At 51.9% G+C, this 18,580-nt stretch overlaps 4 protein-coding genes across 4 annotated transcripts; 3 read left to right on the plus strand and 1 right to left on the minus strand.

Annotated features, from left to right (window-relative positions):
* Positions 1-34: 34 nt before the first annotated feature.
* ASPBRDRAFT_184688 (putative RNA polymerase II transcription elongation factor (Ctr9)) lies at positions 35-4,463 on the plus strand. The gene is made up of 2 exons (XM_067620026.1): positions 35-1,223; positions 1,297-4,463. The coding sequence occupies exons 1-2, from the start codon at positions 369-371 to the stop codon at positions 4,090-4,092; spliced, it is 3,651 nt and encodes a 1,216-aa protein (XP_067476007.1). The 5' UTR covers positions 35-368; the 3' UTR covers positions 4,093-4,463.
* Positions 4,464-10,762: 6,299 nt separating this feature from the next.
* ASPBRDRAFT_132937 (uncharacterized protein) lies at positions 10,763-13,221 on the plus strand (the record flags this gene model as incomplete). Its single annotated transcript, XM_067618483.1, has 2 exons — positions 10,763-11,210; positions 11,291-13,221. 2 exons carry the CDS (start codon positions 10,763-10,765, stop codon positions 13,219-13,221), a joined length of 2,379 nt encoding a protein of 792 aa, XP_067476008.1.
* Positions 13,222-14,066: 845 nt separating this feature from the next.
* ASPBRDRAFT_46969 (splicing factor ESS-2 family protein) lies at positions 14,067-15,900 on the plus strand. The gene has a single exon (XM_067625752.1). The coding sequence runs from the start codon at positions 14,157-14,159 to the stop codon at positions 15,585-15,587; it is 1,431 nt and encodes a 476-aa protein (XP_067476009.1). The 5' UTR covers positions 14,067-14,156; the 3' UTR covers positions 15,588-15,900.
* Positions 15,901-15,954: 54 nt separating this feature from the next.
* On the minus strand, positions 15,955-18,451 carry ASPBRDRAFT_46970 (MID1 family protein). Its single transcript, XM_067625753.1, has 2 exons — positions 16,991-18,451; positions 15,955-16,924 (listed from the first exon to the last, which is right to left on the minus strand). Exons 1-2 carry the CDS (start codon positions 18,150-18,152, stop codon positions 16,251-16,253), a joined length of 1,836 nt encoding a protein of 611 aa, XP_067476010.1. The 5' UTR covers positions 18,153-18,451; the 3' UTR covers positions 15,955-16,250.
* Positions 18,452-18,580: the final 129 nt, after the last annotated feature.

Consider the following 18,580-nt stretch of genomic DNA (forward strand, 5'->3'; position numbering starts at 1 on the left):
GTGAGTGAATGACAAGCCACAGCTGGCAAGTGGGCGGTGGCGGTGTAAACTCGGCCCGGCCAGCCTCTCTCTCTCTCATGCCAAACCTCCGGAGCGCTTCAGAAAGCATCGATCTCAGTCTGCTGCAACCACAGACTTTGTCTTTCTGACTGCTTCAAATTTAGGAGCGCTCTTCTTGCTAATCTTCCAGCAAGAAGGCACTTCTTCCGTCTGCATTTCCTCCCTCATTTCGATTTGGTTTCATCCCGATCATGAGTTGAGCTGAACTACGAGCCAAGCTCCTTTCACCTCTCCGAAACAGTCGCAATCCTTCCCTATTGCCCCATCTTCAACACAACACATTGCTCAAAGCAGTGCCCGCACACGCCATGGCGTCCCTTCAGAACGGCCACGCCAATGGCACGAATGGCGATTCTCTTCCAGCGGCCAACTCGTTGCCCAATCTCCGTTTTTCTGACATTCCCTCCGCCATCGACATTCCCGCGTCCACCCTCGACAGTGAAGTCGAGGTCAGTCTAGAGATCCTTCCGGATGACCCAACCGAACTCTGCACACTGCTGGAGAACGAGAAGGCTGCCAAGAACTTCTGGGTCACGATTGCGCTGGCGTACGCCAAGCAGAAGCAACTCGATCATGCCATCGACATCCTCAACAAAGGTCTCGCGTCGGTCGCCCACGGAGCCACCAAAGAGAAACTCGGTCTGCTGGGATGGGTTTGCTGGCTATTGATGCTGAAGAGTCGGAATGCCCCCCGCGTCGCCCCCGAAGGAGAATTGTACACCGAGGCGAAGACGAAGGATCATTATCTCCAACTTGCGACGTCGACTCTGAACGAGGCTTCGCGACTGAATCCCGCATTCCCTCCTCTGTTCCTGGCGCGAGGTGTCCTATCACTGCTGCGCGCCTCGCTACATCCTCCACGTCCTGTTCGTCCGGGTACCGTTGATACATCCGAGAGGGTAGAGTCGCTGCGGCAGGCGCTCAAGTGCTTCGATGAGTCCTCCAAGGCTTTCGGCGGTCGGAATGTGATGGCCATTCTTGGACGCGCCAGAACGCAGTACTTGCTTGGGCGATATGCTGAGGCCCTGGAAGGCTACCAGAAGGTTCTGATGAAGATGCCCAGTTTGACAGATCCCGACCCGCGGATTGGTATCGGTAGTTGCTTGTGGCAGCTGGGCTTCAAAGAGCAGGCCAAGGTCGCTTGGGAGCGAGCTTTGGCGTTGGTGAGTTCCACGCAGATTCGACTCACCACCAGTTTCTTGTTTACTAACTGCTTGATCTTTTGTTGCGAAACAGAACCCTGACTCCAAGGTTGCCAACATTCTCCTCGCAGTATACTATCTCTACGACAGTTCACGACATGCCACGACAGACCCGGCCTTCGGTTCGTTGTACAAGGTGGCAATGACCCAGTACACGCAGAAGGCGTTCAAGCTGGACAAGGAATATCCTATGACTTGTTCTCTGTTTGGCGGGTACTTCCTCCTCCGGAAGTCATACTCAACCGTTGAGACCCTGGCCCGGAAGGCCATCGAACACACCGATGTCATGCAGATTGCCAGTGACGGCTGGTATCTCCTCGGTCGGAAGTCCCACTATGAAGGCGACCTGACGCGTGCTGCGGAGTATTACAACCGCTCCGACCAGGCTCGTGGCGGTGGTGAAAAGGGATACCTCCCGGCCAAGTTCGGCACGGTACAGATGCAAGTGTCCAACAAGGACTTCGATGGAGCCAAGTTCCGCCTCGAAAAGATCATTCAGCAGACAAAGAATGCCGAATGCATGGTCCTGCTCGGTGCGCTCCATGCGGAGGAGGTCTTCGCGGCGCAGAGAAGTGGCAGCAAGGAAGACAAGTCGGCCGAGATCAAGAAGGCCATCAACCTTCTGGAATCGGTGCGCGCCCTCTGGAAGGACGAGACCAAGAAGATCTCGCCCGACGAGTCCGTCTTGGTCTATCTGGCCCGGCTGTACGAGCAGAGCGCTCCCGAGAAGAGCATGCAGTGCCTCACCCAGCTGGAAGAGATGCAGCTGGCAGAGGTTGCAGAGGAGGAGCGCCCTGAAGGCGTTGAGGATGAAGAGCAAGTTAAGGCAGCTCTCCGCGTCCACCTCCCCCCGCAACTCCTCAACAACATGGGATGCTTCCTGTATCAAGCCGAAAAGATCGAACGAGCCCGGACCATGTTCCAAACAGCGCTGGATGCCTGCGTCCGGTCCAAGGAGAAGGAAAGCGAGCTCGATACCGACGCGCTCGTCACCACCATCAGCTTCAACCTGGGCCGGGCCTACGAGGCAGCCGACATGCCGGAAGAAGCCAAGAAGGTGTACCAGGGTCTCCTAGAACGTCACGCCGACTACACCGAAGCCAATGCACGCTTGACGTACATCGCCCTGCGCCAGAGCCCCACGGACGAGGGACCGAAGAAGATGGCCAAGCTCTACGAGGCCGACTCGACCAACCTGGAAGTGCGCGCCCTGTTCGGCTGGTACCTCAGCAAGTCCAAGAAGCGGGCAGCCAACCTGGCCGAGGATCACGAACAGCGCCACTACAAACACACCCTACAGTACTACGACAAGCACGACCGCTACTCCCTGACGGGCATGGGCAACATCCACCTGTCCACAGCCCGCGACATGCGACGTGACAGCGACCAGGACAAAGAGAAGCGGCGCAAGATGTACGAGCGAGCCGTGGAATTCTTTGACAAGGCCCTCCAACTGGACCCTCGCAACGCATACGCCGCTCAAGGTATTGCCATCGCCCTCGTCGACGACAAGAAGGACCACGCTTCCGCCGTTCATATCTTCTCCAAGGTCCGGGACACATTACGCGACGCCAGCGTCTACCTCAACCTCGGCCATGTCTACGCCGAGCTCCGCCAATACTCCCGCTCGATCGAACACTACGAAGCAGCACTATCCAAAGACCGCGCCCGCGACGCCCAAATCCTCGCCTGCCTCGGCCGCGTCTGGCTCGCCAAGGGTAAGCAAGAGATGAACCTGCAAGCCATGAAAACCGCCCTCGACTACGCGCAGCGCGCCCATTCCGTCGCCCCGGGCCAAGTCCACCTCGAATTCAACGTCGCCTTCGTGCAGAACCAAATCGCCTCCCTCACCTACAGTCTCCCGGAAACGCAAAAGACCGTCCAAGACGTCCAAGACGCCGCCGAGGGTCTCCAACAAGCCGTGGAAACCTTCAACCGGGTATCACAGGCCAAGAACCCGCCCTACCCATCCAGCGCTTTAGAACAGCGCGCCAACATGGGCCGCACTATCCTCAAGCAACTTGAGCGCGCGCTCCAAAGCCAAAAGGAATACGAGGAGAAGAACGCCGCCAAGCTCCAACAAGCGCGCGAGGCGCGCGAAGCCGAAAAGCGTCAGCGTGAAGAAGAAGTGCGCAAGGCGCAGGAAGCAGAGCGCGAGCGCAAACAGCGCGTAGCAGAGGAGCGGCAGCGCATGATCGAGGAAGCGCAGCGGCTGGCGGAGCAGCGCGCGGAAGAAGAACGTGCGCGTGAGGAAGCGGAACTTACCACGGAGTCAGAGACGGGCACCAAGGTTAAGCGCAAGAAGAGGACAACGTCGTCCAAGCGCAAGAAGAAGCGCAATGAGGACGACTTCATCAATGATGGGGGCGATTCTCCTTCTCGAGAGAGGAGCTCGGAACCGGACTCCGATGGCGAAGCGGCGGCGGTGCCGAAGAAGCGCCGGCGTCTGGAACGTCGGTCTGGCAGTAAGGCGCAGCAAAGCAAGTACAAGAGTAGTGAGATGGTGGTGGATTCGGATGACGACGAGGAGGCGGGGGCAGGTGATGATGAGGATGACGATCACGCGATGCGTGATACTGGGGCGAATGATGACGAGGATGAAGAAGAACAAGAGCAGGATGTGGTGCAGCGGCGTCGGGCCAAGGTCACTCGGCGGGTGGCTGACGATGATGATGAGGATGAAGATGAGGATGAGGGGGCGGTGGTGGCTGGAGGAGGAGGGGGCGAAGGGGCCACAACCGGGGGCGATGGGGGCGAAGAGGATGATGATGATGGATTGTTCAATGACGATGGCGGTGATGAGGATATGGATATGAAGGAGGATGAATGAGTGAGAGGGTAGTATGGTCTAGACCTCTAGACCCCTACTACTTACCTACTTACTAGTTACCTCTTTTGGGAGCTTTGTTGGGTGGGGGTGGAAGGTGAGAGAGATAAGTTGCAGAGAAGGAACATGTAGTTTTATGGATGGTGGTGGTGTGTGCCTTGCTTGTTATCTTTTCTATATTGTTCTTTTTTTCCAACATTCCATTCACATGTAATTGAAAGGATGGCGTTGGGATTGGTTGTTCGATACTTCAGATATTATTACTACTACTACTTACTTACTTATCGGTACTTACTATGTTCGAGGCGGGCAGGAAATGTCTATACTATGAAGCATGAACACTACTAAGCAATTGATGCTGTTATGAATGTCCTGTCTACTGTCTACTGATAGTATGTAGTAAGTACTAAGTAGCTGTTGTTAGAGCTATGTTGTAAGATAAGTAGTAACGTAGTATCCAAACTAAGTATATATGCTACTTGTAAGTCAATTCAGTTCAGTTCAATACAACTGGAGCCAATTATCATGCTGCTGGCTAGTACAGCAGATACTAGACTCCCTGAATAGTAGGATTATTCTGGTTTCTACATACTACTAAGTATGTAAGGTCGTATCATATATGTCGACCTATGTATAGAGAATATAGAAGTAGTATGGAGTAGTAGTAAGTATTAGAGGATAAATACGAAAACATGCATACATCCAATACCCAGTACGGAGGACACCCATACAGGATAGCAATCAAGGAAACCAGCCCCCGATCCATCATTCTGGTTATTGTATCTAGTTCTGACTCGGTACAACTAGACTAGACTAAAAAGAACTAAAGTGCACTGCACTAAACTAAACACCCCCACCGCCCACAAGTACTACTAATAACAGCGAAAGAAAAGGGCTGGGCTACAACCCATCCGTCTCTAGTCTCGAGTCTAGACACCAGGGATCGTCAGGAGTCCTTCGAACGATGGAGAAAGAAGTTGGGGGTAGGGAAGGGGAGGGAGGGAGGGGGTGGGTTTGTGTTGGATGGTGCTACACGCTAGGGGAGGATAAGTGTAACTTGGTAAAGAAAGGGGTGGGTGTAGCGCTGGTCAATAAGGTTGGATCTGAGACAGTGGTGTGGTAGTAGTAGGAGGTTGGTGGTGTAACTGCCTGCCTTCTTTGGGGCTGAAGCGAGATGTGTGTGTGTGTGTGTGTGTGTGTGTGTGTGTGTGTGAAATTGTTTTGTTTGAGGATTTGAGATGTGGATGGGGCGAATATTGGGAGGAGCGTGGCATTGAGGGAAATTCAGTTGGTGGTGGTGGTGGTCTTGGGTTGGGATTTCATTGTAGTTCGTGGTGTGCATGTGTGTATGCCTGAGGGTTTTTTTCTTCGGTGAGTCTTTTTCTTCCTTTTTTCCTCTTTCTTTCATTCTTTCTTTCTCTCTCTGCCTCTCCCTCTCTCTCTGTGTGTGGCTGCTCTTATCTGCGATATATTATCTCTCAATGGGGCTCTCCATTATGGCCTTACTGTGGGTATCCTGCACAATGATGGAGGAGGATAAGTATAGTACCTAGTAGTCGTATGGTATGGTATGAGTGGTGCGGGTGGTGGGTATCGGTACCAGTTTTGGTATCTCCAATACCGATTGGAGGCTATGTATGTAAGTAAAATATACGTAAGGAGGGAAAGACCCTCGGCGGATCAGCTGACGAGCCTCAGCTGCAACGGAAGAACTGCTTCTTACGTCGAATTATTCATTATTATTAGTAGTAGCCGGTCATTGACGGCTGGAAACAGGCGGATTCCTACCGATTCTCATGCAGTGTTCCTGTCCACAGCTGCCCCATTCATGGAATGACTTACTCCATATTGGACACGTCTCCCTGCTGGCTGGGAAGATTCTCCCACGAGCAGCATGCTCATCCAGACCGCCGGTCCATATAAGAAAAAGAAAAGAAATGTAAAAAAGAAAAAGCAAGAAACGTGAGAGGGGGAAACGTGACGGGCTGCACGAGAGATGCAGGTACATGTACAAGGCGCATAAGCAAGTTCTGGGTTCAGTCAAGATGCAAACATATTGGCGGTGTGTGTTCGCACTCGATCTGAGAACTGAGATCTGGGATGACTCAATCGAGGAATCCATCCATCTTTCCCCCTCCTTCTCATCCTGCAATGGTTCCTCTCCAGCTCCAGGTTCCGAGGTCCACCCCATAGAGTCAGTCCGTAGTCTGCGTACTACTGATAACCGACCATGGGGAAAGTAGCAATTGACAGCTAATATGACGTTTCCAATTGACTTTAACGGACGTTGTAACTTTGTAAGAGTATCCATCTAACGTTTGTCGGTTGGAGACGGCCGAAGCACATGTGGAAATCTGTCGTCTCGGGCCCGAGGCAAGACCCATTGGAGAGTGAGACCGACAGCACAATCATGACACTGGCTGAAATGCAACGCGTCCTACTACTACTTTGGTGTCCCTCGGTACCTAAGACTGAACCGCACGCGGTGGAAACAGAGAGTTGCACTACTGTAAATTGTCCATGTCCTCACTGGGTCTAGCAAGTCCGGACATCCTGGTCACTGCATGAATCTGTCTCTCTTAAGTCTTAATATGGGGACTGACCAGGATGGTCGCGTGTCGATTTAATATGATGAGTCGATTTCACCACGTTGAGTGGATAGAATCCACCACCGCTTGGGCGGATTCTGTGCGCCGTTCGCGTCTCCCACCGTCCCCTCTCGTCGGAGTCTCCTCCAATTCCAGTAGGTAGTTCCAGTAGTTTCAGCAAGTGAGGGTAAGTGGTAGCTGGTAGTGGGATGTGGCTTGTCTCTAGTACTCTCTATAATCTATATGTGCATTCTCAGCCTTGGCTAGCAGGTTATGAAATCTTTTTGAGTTAGAGTTATACCTGTCATGTTGGGAATGTTTGTTTGTGCCTGGCGCGGATGCAACCTTTCACACCCCCATTGCTATTACCAGAACCATGGTTCAAGTGTCCCCTTCCAACCCGTGGCTTCCCTCTGGGTCCCCGAACGAATCTGGCAAGTCAACCAGCCTATCCCGACACACAGGATCCGCTCTGGCATTCACAAGGTTCAGCCAGGCCGAGAAAGCTTCCGTCGGGCGTCCAGTCAAGAGACTGCAACCTAGGGCTAGCACGGCTTTTCATTGCCCGGTGGAGAGAAACGTTGAAACTGGGCCCCGACGTCTTCCCCCCCTAAGCGAATGAAGATCCGGTGGTGCCTGAGTTTGACGTCTCTCGTAGAGTCGTAGTATCTCGTATTGTCGGGACAAGGAGGACGGAGGGAAAGAAGGGACAACATCCCTCGGTCAAATTCGAGGCTGTTCGGATGTCATGCTGTTTGTGTTCATTGGAGTCTCAGGACTGCTTATGCACTAAGTAGTCCTAGGCACTGTGCTCCGTAGGTTGTCTGTGCCTACCCAGTAGCTGCATGCATGCATGCATGTAGGTACGTATGCAAGTCCACCATGAACCAGTCAATCAGCGTGCTCGCCTGCTGACAGTATGGAGTTTACCCCGAACAAACGCGCGAATATTTTGACTTCTCTCGCAAAGTGTAGCCCGCCGGAGAGTACGGAGTAGTTAACGCTGCAAATGGAGATTTGTCTTACATCCAGCGGAAGAAGATAAAAACTTTCCCAGATAATGGCCGAAGTCCATGCATGGCTTCCAATGATCCATGATCTCGTTGCACATTGCATCCCATCGCCTATCAATGTTACTATCAGCCCTTCATGGTTCCATCGAACCCACCGCCAATACCTGCCCAACGGAAGTCCCCGTGAGATCATCGCGTCCGACCGAGAGTCCCGAGCTGAGAGCCCGGTGCTTGACGGTCAGATAATTTAATTATCATAGATAATCGATAGTAATCTGTAGTGAAGTGGACTCTGTAGGTCATTGCGGCATCGTTTAGTTAATTGTCTTGGGGAAGGCAGAATGCATATCATTCATGAAATTATCGTCTCAGCTCATCATTTCATAAGCAACGACAACAACAGCTTTGTGTGTGTGTGTGTGTGTGTGTGCCTCGAAGGAGACGATTTCCGACCGCTAATCATCATGTTTGCTTTTTTTCTGATTTTACCTGCTACTCCCCCGTCGGGTTCGACAGAAGCCCCTAGAACCATGGCCGGAAGCCCATGTGCGTTGTTTTATTGCACCTTACACCTTAGGTGTTTTAGTGACTTTGAGGGATCTCTCTCTTCCTCTTCATTCCGAGTCCATGTCTAGGCAAAAGCCCGATCGATCAGCGCACGGCGCAGTCCATGGACCCCGACAGAGAATCGAAATTAAAATTAACTGATCCGGAAAGGGAAAGCAATCGAGCATTAGGTTGAAGTCCCGCCCCTCACACTGTCTCTCTCTCTTTCTCTTGCTCTTCCTCAGTCTCTGTATCCGAGTCTGTCTTCCCCTTTCCCATCTTGGAAGATACCTATTACTTACTTGAGTATCTTGGGACTGCGTAGACTAGTTGCTAGTTGGTTTAAGGGGCAATTGACTAACTAACTAGACGGTTAATTGAGGACTCTTGAGTTAGGCAGTCGAGCCATTGAATGTCTGTGCGAAAGGGGGAGGGGGGTGAAATGATTCCTTTTCTTTTAATTGCGTATTCCCTATTCATGGCATCGTATCGTCTTCCCCACGAAGGATGATAGTGTCTATCTTTGGTTCATCTGCCTCGGGATTGAACGATCCCGTGGATTAGGACTTAGGAGGTTTGTTCCCACCTTCCCCCCCCCTTCGGTTGCCTCTTCGGGAGAAGGAGAAGAGATCCCTTTTTCTTCTTCGATCATGATCTCAAACCATGTTGCTTTTTATAAAAAATATACTATATCCACTTGGGAGGGATGACGATGCCGATGATGTTGCTACTGCAGCTGCGGCCGCGGGACACGACAGATGGGAAAAGGTGTCAACACTACTTTACACATACACCACATACCACATACACAGCATACACAGCGCAAGCTTGCTTCTTCGTTCCATACGGCCGACTGCTACGTAGAATTGTCACCGGGGAGAGAGCCGTAAGGCGGAGTCCAGGATTCAGGATGATAAATCCTGAGACTTGTGAATTACTACTGGTTTACTCCGCAAGGCCTTTTTTTTGGGGCCGAGGAGCGAGGTCCAAGCATAGTTGAAGTGGTCTAGTTGTTGTTACCTCAATTGCTGAACGGAAGAATTCCCGTCACCGGTAATGATTCCATTGATAATCCTACCGTTAAAAACAAATGTCCTCAGGCAGGGCCAATGGAAAATTCACCCATTACTTACTTTTCCCGAAGGAAGAAAAAGAAAAGAAGAGAAAGTTTTTCAACGGCGAACGTGGGCGGGACAAGAAAGGTAGAAAAGTAAAGAAAAGGGAAAGACGTAGAAAACAAAAATGAGAAATAAAAATAAAAACAACGTTGGTTTACCATTTTGAGCTTTTTTTTTTTTTTTGTTTTGTGACTGACCTGCTAGCTGAAGCGGTTTTACCTTACGGCATCCGATGCAGTCGGGAGAGGTGGAGGACAATACGCTCAATACCCCCCTGCCGTCCCGTGTTGTTGTTGGTGTACCGTAAAATAAGTCTGGAACTGGGCTGGGATTGACATCGCCAGTATTTGATGATCGTCTCGTCTCGCTCCTTTCCCTTCCATCTTCAATTTCTACTACTAGTAGTAGTACTTCCCTCCCTCTCCCTCGCTCTAACTCTTTTTTTTTTTTATTTATTATTTTATTTTTCTTCTTTGTTATAGTCGGCTCCGTCTCAATTTCTTTCCCTCCTCCTGGTGTGGGTTTCGTAGTAGTTGCTACTGCTCTTTTTATATTGCTGATGGTGATCGTTGGTTTTTCCCGATTCACCCAGTGTTTTACCCTCGTTTTCCCCAGAATTTAATCCATACCTACACTACTACTACAACTACAACTACAACTACTACTAAACTTGGCTTGCCCTTCACTATCTACGGACTAGTCCCGACCCATTCCTTTTCGTTGGTACTGCGGCCACTAGTTCGGCCCCGTCCAGTAAAACAACTTGCTCCCTAAACTGTTATTGCGACAGCGACGGCTGGAACTTACTTTACGGCTCATTTACTCCATCCTTGCCCACATCTGTTGTCTCCATATCTTCTTCACACGCTCTCTCTCTCTTTCTCTTACTTGGCTCTTACTCTCTCCACTATCTTCTCTCTCTCTCTCTCTCTCTTTGCCTTCCCCTCTTGCAATTGATCTATCATTTGATCTTCTTTTTGTTCCCCCTCCCTCATATCATTCCTTCTTGTCACCTGTGATCCAACTTTTTGGATACGTTTCCCGCAGCCGTTTCAACTTTCAATCTAAAACACTCAAGAAACTTTCCGTGGCTCGACACGGGGCATGCGCTTTCATCCTCGACATTTGAAAGCCCACCAAACTTCAGCTCGTCGGTGCTCTCGACTGCCTTGTCTCTCCCCAGATCTCTGGTGTGCGGCATCTTCATCCTACCATGGTCAAAGCTAGGACCATTCCATCACAATTGGAGGCTTAACGGTCGCTCACTTGCTTCGCCCTGCTCATTTGGCCCCCTTCCCGACTCGATAATCGCCCATTGGACTGGACTCCCTGATATATAGTCAACATTCCTTCCCTCTCTGCCTCCCCCCTGATGCAGACTTCCCACCCGCCAGCGTCCACTCACATCATGTCCCAGCAGGATCTGGACCGTCCCTCTGCCAGAGCGCCCCATAGCGAGTCCCCCGAACCATATTCAGTCCACACCCGCTCCAGGTCAACTGCCCATGCGCATAGTCCTAAGCGGCTGTCCGTGTTCAGTGGCCGTTCTCGCAGCAACACCACCAACTCCACTACCTCTTCCCGCCGTTCCCCCGCATCTTCCATGACCTCCGTGGATGCAGCATCGCTGCCTTCCCATGATGACCGGGCAACCTCGGCGGCTGGTGTCCGCCATGAGCGGCCCGAGAGCGTGACCAAGTCGCTCCTTTCGCGGGGAAGCCGTATCCTCCGCCGTCAGGGGAGTAAGTTCCACATCGTCTCCACGCTGGACGAGGAGGATGAAATGGAGCGTGAAAAGCCTCGCTTCGAAGTCTCGGAGATCTTCAGCCGGAACAAGTCACGCCATAGTGATGCGCGTAAGTCTCCCCTGTCACACGCAAACTGCGCTGTTATCATCGACCTGGTACCCAATACTTATACAATGGACTCGCCACAGATGACCAGCTGAAAAATCTCATCTCGGATCCTTTTGACTTCCACCATCTGACTCATACGAGCCCGTCCCAATTCCAATCGCTGGAGAAAGCTCGCGAGACTGATTTAGTCACCGAGTTCTCCGCCATCCGTGCCTCTCAAAGGCCCGTCACCAATCTGAAAGGGATCCGTGCTGAAGATCTGCACTTCCGCGACTTCTCCACGGAGGACCTTACTCAGTGTGGGACAGCCATTGGCTGTGACGATGTTGTGCCCCCTCCGCCAACAAGTCCACCAGCATCGCCAGGTGGTTCCTCGTCTGTGAGTCCCAAGCAGCGCGACATTAGAGTACGAAGAGAATCACGCGTCGTTGAAAACTTCTCGCGGCCTGTCCCAAGATTTCCTAAAGTTGGGTCGACTACCCCACCGCCGAGGGCCTCATCCCCGAGGTTGGCATCCTCTCCTGAGTTACCTGAGCCAGCTCCTCGCGCCATTGACGAGATCCTGGGCCTGTCGACGCAACCGACATACCCCGAGCATGTATACTCGCATACCGAGGATGTAGATCATGGTGCTGCTTGGCCGCAGATCCCTATGGAAGACATGTTCCAGCCTCCTTCGGGCCATGGAGTTGCGACCAGCGCCAGCAACGAGGTGATGAATGCCCGCACCTCGTCAATGTCACTACCGACTCTGTCGTCAGACTTGGAAGACGTGCCTGAAGAAGAGGAACCGTCCCCCTGGCATGAAGGAGGACCCGGCTTCCAAGCTGACGAGATCTCCCCTCGCGCGCCTGTTCGGTCAAGATCTCCACCTTTATCCGAGGCGCAATCTCCTTCCAGTACTTCCGTGGCTGGTCCTAAGTCCGACTTGTCCATTTTTGTGGCCGAAGACTTGTCAAGAAAGTTTGCTGAGGCACTTGGCTCCCCCACCCTCCCACAGGATCGCGTTGTTGCGGCTGCACCACTGCAAGAGTCCATGGCTCGGGAGCCAGTTCGAAGGCGGTCCTCAGTCAACCTGAAAGCCATCCAAGAAACTATATATGAGTCTTGGGACGCAGACATCGACTACTGCTATGAGCATGCTGCCGAGTCGAATTGCAACTTCGACTGGACTCGCAGTTCACTTGACGAGGCTCGACAAGACGATGTGGAACACACGGTCCCTGGGCCGGATGAGAACAAGGCGCTGTTCGAGTCAATGCGACTGAGCGCGTCAGCCTTGCCCGCTGCGGACTTGGATCATGTGCCCGGCGCACATGTAGTGGTCACTTCTACCCTAGATGATGACACCAGCATTGCCGTGACGCAGCGTGACAGTGATTATTTCCAGCCTGTGAGGTTTGTCCCCACTTTGGGAAAACAGATCCAACCCGACTCGCTGTACGATGAGTATTTGACGGCGGACACGGAGTCAGACCGACACTTCGCCTTCTACTCACAGCCAGGTGTGATCCAGCCTATGGACCAATCCGTGTCTCCCCGGAGCAGCTTTTCACCCATTAGCAAGTGTAACTCCCAAGAGAGTTTGATCTTGTCCCGCGCCGCGTCGGTTGTCCGCAAACATCGTTCCTCCGTCTCGACCGTCAGTGTTCCTGATCTAGTGCACAGTCTAGCAAGCAGCCGTGAGTTTCACCCTTCCGAGCAGAGACTCTCAGGTGAACTCTCCGGAATGGGGCGCCCCGAATCCTCCCATCATCGGCAGACCAAGAGTCTGGCCCGAGAAGTTGAGGCCCAACTTCTTTTCCGAGCCGACAGCGACGCAAGCCCCGAGCTTTCAGGCTGTGCGTCCACCGTGGGTCCTTCCATCCATGATAGGGCCAAGTCCACCACTGAAGTGGAGGCAGGCCCATTGATCGCCAGGGCCATTAAGAACGATGCTGCCTCCAGGGCGGGCCCCCGGCGCAAGGGCCGAGCATCCTATTCCCTCTTCCCTACTCCTGCAGCCAATTGAGCTGTGATCAACCCGATGACAACTTGCATCCATTACAGACCCCTCGTTTCCAGCATTCTGCGTCATTCCGTTCCTCATCCTCTCACTTATAGAACCTTTTCAACGACTTGATGATTCTTTTCTTTATTCATTGTGGTGGTGGCTTGCACTTCGATTTCTTTGCGACGAATCTTATCTATTGAACAGTCATTCGGCCCCAGTCTTGCGGGCTATGCGCTTATGTTTTCTTTGTTTCCTCATATTTTCTTCACTTGCATTTTCTGGTGCATTTCTCAGCGACTGTTTTCCTCGGGAAGAAAAAAATCTTGGGTGTTTTTCTGGCAATGGAGGATTGGGAAAGGACAGTGGACGGGGTTTCAGTCGGAGAACATTCGTTCGGATTTATATTTTCATTTTTTGTTGGTTTCAGCTTTTGTTCGGGTAGCTGCTGCAGCTGCAGTGGCTCTTGTGTTGTTCAACATCCATTATCGATTTATGTCTGTGTCAGTATATAGATAGAGCAGGAAGGGATGACTGGGTCTGTCTGGGAAAGAGTTGTTTGATACGAGGTTTACACACGGGCAAAACCGTGGAGGGGAAAAAGTGATGATTATAACACTGGATATTTCTGTCACTATAGCATCAATGGCGCTATTCATTGATTTTGATCTTCAAGCACTGGGAATTGCAGTAGCAGGTATTGAATCAGAGTAAGCCCACGTGCATCAAGCCAGACCACCTGATCGCCATGTGACGCCAGTCCCTCACCGCCAACCAAGGCGGTCTGTGTATTCTGCCGGTCCAGTGCTCTTTCCTTTGCTGATGTTGGGGGATCGCTCTTCGCATGTTCGTCATCCATGCTTGGTCGCTGACGAGCATGTCGTCTTCCTTTCCTTCCTTCTTTCTTCTTAATTACATCTCCGCCTGAGTTTCTGTTTCACTAGCGATCATCCGCCATGTCCGCCGACTCGCAGGCTCTGACCAAGCGTCAAAGCGACACCAGCCTTATGCCCCCGCCGCCGCCACCGAAGCGTATCAAGCGGCCGGCCACTGTGTTGGATGAAGACGTCTACACCAACGCGCTGTCGGAAATTATTGCGCGTGATTATTTTCCCGGTCTTCTAGAAGCCCAGGTGAAGCAGGAGTACTTAGATGCGCTTGACTCGAGAGACAAACAATGGATTGCAAGCTCCAAGAAGAAATTGACCGACCTCTTAAAGACACCGGGAAGAGCTCGATCGCATTCCGGGGCCAGTATGACACCACAAGCCACCAATTCTGGACGTCCTGAAGATACCCCGATGGGCTGGGGAGGAGATACACCAATGTCAGTCATGTCAACAACATCTTCATCTACTACACCCAACGTTGACCATGTTAAGACCCCGGATGTGTCTCGCCTTGGACTGCTGGAGTTTCAGGCCAAATACACGAGCGAAGACAATGAGTCATTCAACAAGCTGCTCGATAAACAAAATGAAAAGCATCGTGAGAGGCACAAATGGCTATGGAGTGGGAATAAGATCCCAACTGCTAGACAGATCGCGCATCGGCGGCAAGAGGCTAAACGGATCGAGGCCCAGGGCGGTAATCCGGATCAGCTCAAGCAGGTAGCCATTAAGACTGACCTAGACGCCCGGCCCGCAAATCCAGACACCTGGAAGAGTCGACCCGAGAATTCGCTGATGTTTGCGCCTTCTTCCATAGAGGATTCATATGAAACTATACAGCAAAAAGCTGAAGCATCGTCGCGGGCAGGCCCTAAGCGGGTAGTATTTCAGAACACACGGTTACCAGATGACAGTATCCAGCAGACGTCATCTGACGCAAATGCGCCTCCGCCCTCACCTTCGATATCGGCCATCAAAGACGCTATTGCTGGGCACCCTCGTCCCACTGAATCCGAAGCAGTTTATACAGGGGGTGAGACGCCACGAGTCAATGGGTACGCCTTTGTGGATGAGGACGAGCCGGAATATCCCATCACTGCATCAAATGACAATGACAGTTCTGCGATTTCTCTGGATGATATTCGCCTTCTGGGCGGCAGTGACGCTACACCGAATCCCTTTGAGATCAAAGAAAATCGGAGGCGGGAAGATATCCACCATCGCATGGTAGATCGTGTAGCGAGGTCTAAGCGAGCGGAGAAGTCCCTTCGCGAGACGAAGACCCCTGTAACGCCACGGTTCGCCAGCAGCCCACGACTGGACTTTGGACTGCGCACGCCAGGTGCAGCTACACCAGGAGGGAGGACGAACAAAGCGTTGACTCCCGCGGCACAGAAGTTACTCCATCAAGTGGGAAGTACGCCTCGTCTAGCGGCATCATCCTCGAGCTCATCTCTGAGGAACATGTGGACACCGACTCCGAAAAGGGGCAAATAATGTGGTGTCTGCTTTCATACAGAATTGTCTCTGTCTTTTTCTAAGCAAATCGGGTTAGCGCTTGTGTTATATTTGACATCATTAGATACCAAGAATTTATAGAGGCGTCATGACTGGGAATTCTACGCGACTACGAGATAATGGGTAAAAGGGTTTGACGTTTCCACTACAATGATCGCCATTAACATTTTGGCAGTATGTAATACTTCAGGATTGTGAGGTTTCTTACTAGCTAGCTGCCTTCAATTGGTCTAGTACTGAAACAGATTCAGTCAAGTCTAAAACTATCTTTAATGTGGAAAAGACTCTTTCTCTCACCTGCCGACTATAAGTTACTGTATTGTACAACTTGGTTCCTAAACCACTTCTCCTTTAGTAGATGAACGCAAACTCTGGGTTGTATCATACAGGTCGTTCTTACGCAGAGGGGGTATCTATCTCTCACATCATCGTATCAACTATGCACATGTAAATGCCTCTCTGATCCAGCATTATGACTCGACCCGTCTGGGGTCGCTCTAACATACAGCAAGCAAACTATGTATCCCGCACTATACAGCCACGGTGTATTTCAAATAGTCGAAAAGAGAAATTATAAAACCCGAAGAAGATTTTAGCGGAAAAGCTGCACCCAGTCTAACTGACTCCGTCGAAGACCTCTTACTACCCAAGAACCCAGAACAAAGTCCAAACACCTATCACCATATACAGAGAAATCCAAATACTCTCATGCAAGCTCGAAACAGCATTAAGGTAGTAGGCTGCTCCTAGATAGCTGCACGTGATATCACCATTAGGGTCGCGCGTGCCGTACGAGACATTCGCCCGCGGGCCCTCTGGACAGCTGAAGCCTAGCACGGAAGGACAGTTTCGGACAAGGTTGTGGCAGACGCCCTTGCAGGGGAGAACCTCCTTGTATGGACCGGGGCGGATCTTGGTGTCGATTAGAGAGTTGCGGGAGTTGTTGGTGGCGGGACTTTTCAGGAGGGAGGAGTTGGTGATTGAGGTGCCATTGAGGAAAGGTTGGCCTGCATTACGGATCTGGAGAAAGGTGGCGTTGCTGGAGAAGTCCGCGCATCGGGGGATTGTCACGGCGCAGAGCCATTGCTTGTATGCGTCGGCGCAGGTGTCGCAGGATACGGCGAGGGAGAACATGCTCTCGCTGGAGGTGTTGCATTGGATTTGTTGGAGGGAGTAGGTGAAGTTCTTATATAGAGATGCTGCGTTGTCGTCGTAGATCTTGCGGAGTTCTGTCATGTTGATGGAGGGGTTGGATGGCACTGCGTAGGCGACTTCGGAGCAGAATGGAAGATCGTATACAACGGCGCAGTTGTCATCTATTTTATTGATCCTTGGTTAAGGTACCGTAATAGTGTAGATTGGGGCGCATTGCTGTCTCTCACCTGTTTTGGTTGTGAAGTTCATGCGCGGCCAGACTTTTCCTCCACCTCCTACGATCCCATTGCCCCATTTGGTGGAATTGCCCTCACGAGCCATGATTCCGTAGTAGGTAGAGGACTTATTAAGGCCGGTGATATAGAACTGCTCTGTTGGCCTGTCTACTGCACCTCGGGTGGTGATGCTCGTCTCCACTTTGTTTTGCCCGACTTGCGCCAGTGTATCGAGGGCGCAGAATGACCGTTCCAAGCCCGATATGGACGTGCTGTTGATATTGTTGGCGAACATTGTGTATGGAGGGGTCATGTCCATCCAAGAACTGTAGTTCTGCGACGTAAGATCAGTTGTGGTGAGATTCTTCGTCGTCAGAAGTGCTGCTCCAGTGTCTGAATCAACTAAGAACATGAACTGATCGTTCTCGTCGACGCTATGGAAATATGCATCGGTCGAGGCCGCAATCTGGTATGTGAAAGACCCAGAGTATTCAGTGCTATTGGGAGCCGTCACTCCGACATAGACATCACCATTCGCCGTAAGGGTCATGCCCACGTAGCCCTCCTCCGCTGATTTGATTGTCTGGTCAGACTCGGACTTGTCAGGCCCAGGCTTCTCTATCGATTCGGATGCGTAGACTGTCAGCTGCGGTACGGCCGCTGTGCTAGTGGAATCCGTATTGTTCTGGCTGGGCTTCGAGCATGCCGTGAGGGACAGATAAACGGTTGTTGAACGCTTCGAAAGATCACGACTCTTATTCTCAGAGGTGCTGTTGGTTTCATCGCCATTCACGGGGAAATACCACCACTCCGTCTCGCCCATCTTGAGAGTGCTATTCTGATACTGGTTGTTTCCGAGGGATGTCACCCCAGTGGGAGCCCGGCGAACCAAGTCAAGTCCGCGGACCCCCCCCTCCTCGTCTACCGCATCTTCGAACTCCAAGCCGCTGTATTTGGCGAGTGGGAAAGCGAATTCCGGACTTGCTTCGCCGAAGAGAAATTGGCCATGGCTTCTGGAGGCCAGGGAAGAGGGAGTTAGGCCATCATCATCATCAGTAGTCGCAGCAGCAACTGTGCCAACGCAAATGGCCAAGGCAATGGTGATTCCGAGTACCGCGCGGACAGTCGCATGCCGGCGGCACTGTAGGCGTGGCGATATAAGCCGAACGAACATTCAGGATGGTTGGAGGATGGTGGTTTGCGAAAGGAAGGTCATCAATCGACGTCCATGGACTGTCTGGTGCTGGAACGTAACAACTTCCTCTCACGGCGGAGGCCAGCCGAATCGTGAGGGGGAAAAGCAGGTACTAACGGGGATGGAGATGCGATCGGGGGCTACCCCATGAACATCGACAGCATTCGCCCTGTGTGCCGTGAGTCCGTTCAACCTGGGGTTGAAATCCCAGTCGGTTGGCTGCTGAAACTAGGGGAGATAGGCGTGAGTTCATACTGGCTGGAGAAGGAAGAGTCTGGACTCTCGTAAGGCGTGGATTTGCCGGTTGCCTGGAGGCTCCGAATCGCAGCTTATCTTGGCGCCGCCACTCACGTCCATCGGGAGCCTCAGCATACCATGCTTTTATTCTACCTACAAAATTGAATTCT

The sequence above is a fragment of the Aspergillus brasiliensis genome (genome assembly GCF_001889945.1).
Source record: "Aspergillus brasiliensis CBS 101740 unplaced genomic scaffold ASPBRscaffold_12, whole genome shotgun sequence".
Lineage (NCBI taxonomy): Eukaryota > Fungi > Ascomycota > Eurotiomycetes > Eurotiales > Aspergillaceae > Aspergillus > Aspergillus brasiliensis.